General features: G+C 28.8%; 1 protein-coding gene across 1 annotated transcript; it reads left to right on the plus strand.

Annotated features, from left to right (window-relative positions):
- Window positions 1-3,363: 3,363 nt before the first annotated feature.
- LOC18102574 (protein NIM1-INTERACTING 2) lies at window positions 3,364-3,678 on the plus strand. The gene has a single exon (XM_006378427.3). It carries the CDS (start codon window positions 3,364-3,366, stop codon window positions 3,676-3,678), a length of 315 nt encoding a protein of 104 aa, XP_006378489.2.
- The last annotated feature ends 2,551 nt before the right edge of the window (window positions 3,679-6,229 follow it).

Consider the following 6,229-nt stretch of genomic DNA (forward strand, 5'->3'; position numbering starts at 1 on the left):
AATAAATTGAATTAGCATTATTGATTATTTTACCCCTAATTTATAATTTATTTTGTCATGTAAATTATTATTTTTTATTAAAAGATCTTTATGTTTATTTAAAATGACATAAAATATAAATATTTTAAAGAAGATACGGATAGCACTATCTCATATAATTTTTTATTGAATATTTGTTAAAAAAATAAAAGAAAATATATATTTGCTATTCTTGTGCATTGTAGAGGGATCAAGCAAGGCCAGACAAGACTACAGTGAAATTTACAACAGTTCTGGACTGTTCAAGCCAGAACCACACGATAAAGAGCTAAAAACAAGTACCATAACCATCATGGGCTTGATTTTTAATTCCCAAAAACAGAAAACAATGCTGGGGGGTTATTATAGTCGCCCATCAAAAACCTCAAAAGATAGCTCCATGAAGTTCCAAGACATTGCTAATATCTTATTTGTCACTGTCATCAAAACTAGAAAAAAGGATAAAAAAAATTGTGCAAAAAAAAAAATATCGAAGTAGCGAGGAATTTATAGGAGAAGGTGTTAGAAGAGACTGCGGGGGTTAAACAGGGAAAGAGACGGTGAAAAGTTTTGTAAAAAACAGAATTTGTTATTATTTAAGAATTGAATTCTATTTAGAATTCAAATAAATACTTTTAAAAGAATTCTAAACCTCCCATTGAGGATATTTTTAGAATATTGTTTTTAATATCAATTTTAAGAGGAATTATCTGATTTGCTTTTGAATATTATTTTAGAATTGAATTCCACCATCTATACTTTTAAAAGAATTCTAAACCCTTGTTGGGGATATTTCTAGAATATTGTTTTAATATCAATTTCAAGAGGAATTAATGTAGCAAATGAGAGGATTCACCTTTTTGAATTGCTTTTGGTTATTATTTAGGAATTGAATTCCAATTCAAATCAATATTTTAAAAGAATTCTATACCTTTTATTGAGGATATTTCTGGAATATTGTTTTTAATACTAATTCTAAAAAACATTACTGTAACAAATTAGATAATCTACTTTATACTTTTGATTATTTTTTAGGAATTGAATTACACTTGAATCTCAGATCATTACCCCCACCGAAAGCAAGAGAAAAAAAAGAGAACTTAGAACCCCATTCGTGTGGTGGGAATGAAATCCGTGAATAAAAGAATAAAGGACAAAGCTCGAGCACCACAAAAACGATAGGCCGAGACCAATAGTATTGCTGTCCATTTTGAAGCACTTGTATTGGTAGGAGGTTAACACGCAAATCGTACTTAATAACAGGTTTGTTTTTTTATTTTAAAAATATTTTTTAAAAAAATTAATTATTTAAATTAATTATTTGTTTTTGTATTTTTAGATAATTTTATTGTGTTGATATTAAAATAATTTTTAAAAAATAAAAAAAAATATTATTTTTAAATAATTTTAAACAAAAATTATTTTAAAAAATAACAGTACGACAATTTCAAACATTTATAAAGTTCTCCAGCCACCTAAGCTTTAAAGTCTTGGCACTAAAACGTGTGTTTATTTAAAGCAATAAAAGAAGTGAAGAAACTAGCTTCATTGGGACTCTGGAAATAAATTGAGTTTTTCAGGTTAGGGCTGAAGTACTTTCTGAATTTCAATTCTTTTAGATTCGGGTCTGAAAGATATTGTGATTAAAAGAAGAAAGAGATTGGAGAAATATAAATTCAATCTCTGACCTGTATACTACTTGTGTTCTCAATTAAATCCCAAATCTATATATTTTATCAATTCCATCCTATACATTAAAAGAATCACGAATCAGGTATTTTAGTTTATCTTCATTAATACTTTTATCAAACTTTGTTTAAATTAATATCAAGCAAACTTTTCCTTCAAAACCATTTTATAATAAAGAAAGATTTAAAACATTAAAGATATTTTTATTTTAAAGAGAATTTATATGTACATGTTCGGACTTGCCATTAAAAAAATCAAATTATTTAATTAATTATGTATAATTCATGTTATATTTCTTGATTCGCAACAAATAAATGGACCGATGAAAAGTTTCGCTCAACGGGAGATTATTTTTTTAGATAGATGTGGGTGCTTAGATTAGCTTGCGCGTACTTCAACTAGTCCTACAGGCCATGAAGTTAATGACAATGTAAGTCTTCAATGGCTCCCGAGAGAAATTGAACTCGTGACTATTTGAGAGTAAATTCTAAGTATGAACAGTTGAGTTATCCTAAGGATTCTTAATAGAAGATTTGGGACCATGTAAAGATGGATATGTATATTATGATAATTTGATGTTTTATTTTTAGAATGCATTTTAGAAATTGATTCGGTAATCTAAGAGTAAGACACGATTATTTCTTTATTAATCTTTGATAACAAGCTGGAGCATGCTAATTTTAAAAATCAATTTTTCTTTGACCCCATTTTTTTTCCTTCTCTTTTAGCCTAGTTTCTTTGGCTCGGCTCTAATTCTACCATCCAAGTATGGATGACGTGGCGCAAATTTAGATATCAAGATCATCATACAATCACTGTAAATATTGACTTCAAACAAGTCGAGACGTTAAAATAAAAATTAAAAAAATAAAATATATTATAATCTCATTATTCAATTCACGAATTTAATAAATTAATCATAGTAAAATAATTTTTTTATTTTATCATTTAATATTTAATTGATTAACTTTATATCGGGTTATCATTATCTTTTATTTAAAGTAGCATCTAAATATTTTTTATATATATAAAAAAATAGTTTAACCTGACATACAGGCGAGGCGTGGAAATTATCTAATATTCAGCACCCTCCATCTCATAAGCCCTCTCACTACACAGAACTCATTGCGTTGTAAAGCTCAATGCCTGTAAAAATTTGACATCTCACGTGTATGTCACTCTAATTTGTGCGTTGCTAGCATGCCTCTTTTTTTTTAAAAAAAAAAGCTTCTCGCTACTTGTATCCATTCTACTTTAGTTGGCGGGCACATTACTTGTCACTAACCTTTTATGAAGAATCTCTGCCCAATATATACAATAACTGTATTCTCCATAACACCCAATATATACAATAAGCTTCTTTTAATATACCATTGAAATTTAGTTCGTTTGTGGACAAAAATATCAGCATCATTCCAAAGTGATGCCTCGTTAATCTCGTGCAGTATGCTCGTAGTCAAAAGCTCACCACCCAGCAGCTAAGAATATCACGTGGCAACTCTTCATAAAGACACGTCATGCATTGACGTAATACGCTGACGCCACTGATCACATCACCATCATCCTTCGGAGACGGGCAAACTTCTCCTAGCGCTTCTTATAACAAGAACAATACCTGGCCACAGCTAACACGAACCCCAAAAGGTTTTATTTTTTATGGAGGCAGAGAAGAGCAAACGAGAAGTTGACGGCAAAATGAACGGAAAGAGAGGGAAGGAAGAGGGAGGACTAAAGGGAAGTCAGCAGGAGGTGGAGGAGGAGGAGGTGGAAGAGTTTTTTGCTATATTGAGGAGGATACAGGTGGCTGTCAAGTACTTCGAGAAGAGTGAAGGAAAGAAATGGAGGCCTTTGCTAGAGAGAGAGGAGTTCAAAGAACTTAACGGCGATCTTGACACAGAGATGAAAGAGGGTAATTCTTTTTATGGGAATTCGGGTTTGGATCTGAATTTGGATCCAAATCCAAATGACTAAATTTGGTAAAGACCGGTTAATAAATTTTGTACGTGCGATATCGAGCTTCTTTTTAAAAGCTCTAAAGTCTGAACAACACCCCTTTTTTTTTCATCGCTGGTTATATATTCTAAAATCGATGTCATGGTTTTAACTATATTTATCATGTTTCCGTTAGCAAAGTGATGTAGAAAACAAATATCATGTTACTGGATGGATATTCAGGTGAATATAATTCAGCAAACAATGCCTATTTCTTCCTGCATTCCTTTTTTTCTCGTGTTTTTGTAGTCGGAGCAGACTGCAAAACATGGTTATTCTTTTTATGTGTTCTGTGTTGAGATCAAGGCCATTCTTTTAGCTGTCTTTCAAGCACGCGCTCCTCTCCTTCTAGCATGCATTTATTTATTGATATATAAAATAATCACTGGTGTTTGAGGAGAGAGTTATGAAGATCTGAGGAGATCGTTTCCTGGGAAATCCGTAACTGTATATGTGCAAAACATGGTTTTTCATCGAAAAAGGCGAACTTATTTTTTTATAATTTAATAATAAAAGAGGACTCTTAATAAAATTAAATTGTTTTTTTTTTTAATTATTATCATTGAAGTTTTATCTTATTTTCGCGGACGTTTCAGTCGAGTGCTTTGATATAATCCACTAGTTATTGCTGCTGGTAGATGTCGAGTTGCCATCTTTACGCGAACCGTGTATTTAACCAATTAAAGATAAATAAACAACAAAATTAGAAGGAAAAAAAAGGGGTTGGTGTAGAAAAATTTACTGACATCCTATTTGGTTATTTTAGTGAATTTATTTAAAAAAGAAAGACACGTGTAGGAGAAAAAAATAATTTTATGACCATCAAATTAAAATGATTATGATCGTGTCTTTACTTATATTCTTTCACATTAAAATAATTAATTACTTCTTGAGCATCACAAAATTAGTGTATTAGTGTTAATGATGGTGTAAAAAGAATAAAGATTCTTGCATGATGCCCTGTGGCTTTCTTCATGAACTTTCACCTTGCTCGTGCTCTGTAGAGATGAGAAAAAAATTGAGACGTTTTTTGCATTATTAATTCAACGTGTGAACTGTGAAGCATAGAGTTGTAAACGATGCCACGAAATCATCCTTTTTTTTTTTTTTTTTGACTGTTTCAAAAAATGCACAGTCTATTTTTATTAGTGCTGATTTAATTTGTGAATTCATAACTAAATAGTAACTAAATTTGTTGGAAGGCTCTATGAAGTTCGTGGGAATTTATATAGATAATTTTAGTTATTCGTTTCTCAAAATCTTATAATCTGTGGTTCCCAAAATTAATATATTTCAGGGTTGGTTAAGTGTTGTGCATTCGACGATGCAAGTATTTTTATTATCATACTAAGACAAAGCAAATAAATGTATATAATGTTTTAGAGCATCCAACAAAATTTGAGATCATTCCAAATTATTTTCTAGTTTTTTGCAATTGTGTAAGTATAAAAATACTTCTTAACTTCAAAAAGAATAAAAATATTTTTGAAACTGGATTGAATTTTTAATCAGCATAAGTGAAAATCTTTAGCTCAAAATAACAAATTTTCAAGGTTTTTTTGGTCGATGAGAACTATGAAATTAAATGAAGAGGCAACATTTATTAAAAACACGATAGTTTAAAATTGAGACTAAGCTATTCATACTTCTACCATGTGTTGTCGCTATGTTTAAGAAATAAGACTTTTCCATTCGTAGCTCCTTTTCGTTAATGTAGGTAAATACCTCCTTCTAGTTACTGTAATGTATTCAATTACTTCTTCTTTTTTTGTTAAGTTATTATTTTGTTAAGTATATCAAGGTTTGTGGAGTTTTTTTTTTTATCTTGTCTGACATTTTATTTTTAAATTAATTAGATGATATTTTGGGGAAAAAAATGGAATTAATGATACTCCTAGGATGTTATTATTAAAAAAAAGTTGAGATATAGATGTTCAAAAATTTGAATGACACATTATTTGTCCAATCAAATAACATGTCGTCCACTCTACTTAAAAAATAAAAAAAAAGTATTGGGAGAACTTTATTTATTTCGATGTTAGTTTTTCAAATTTTTAAAAATAAATTTTCATTTAAATAAATAATTATAATGATATTTTAAAAATCATTTGATTATTCCATCAACTTTAAATAAGATTAGAGCTTTTTATGGTAATATTTATAATTAAATTATGAATATTTATATCTAAATATAATATAATTTTTTAAAAAATCACATGAATATTTAATGAGAATAAAATATATATTTGTCGTGGTTATTTTTTTATATTTTTATGAATTAATTATTCTTTTATATTTCCATACAAGGGCATTAAAATTATCAATACATGTTTTAATTTTTTAAAAACTTGCCTTTTTAAAAACATGATAAATCTTTACATTAAAAAAAATGCTCCTAGTAGAAAGACATTTGTTTTTCAAGATAAGTAAAAATAAACAAGAAATTTGGGATTTTGACTGAAAAAATATATCTTTTCTTATGAATTTAAATCATTGTAATTCTTGTGAATATTTATTTTAATTACTTAAA

This window comes from Populus trichocarpa, chromosome 10 (assembly GCF_000002775.5).
Source record: "Populus trichocarpa isolate Nisqually-1 chromosome 10, P.trichocarpa_v4.1, whole genome shotgun sequence".
Taxonomy (NCBI): domain Eukaryota; kingdom Viridiplantae; phylum Streptophyta; class Magnoliopsida; order Malpighiales; family Salicaceae; genus Populus; species Populus trichocarpa.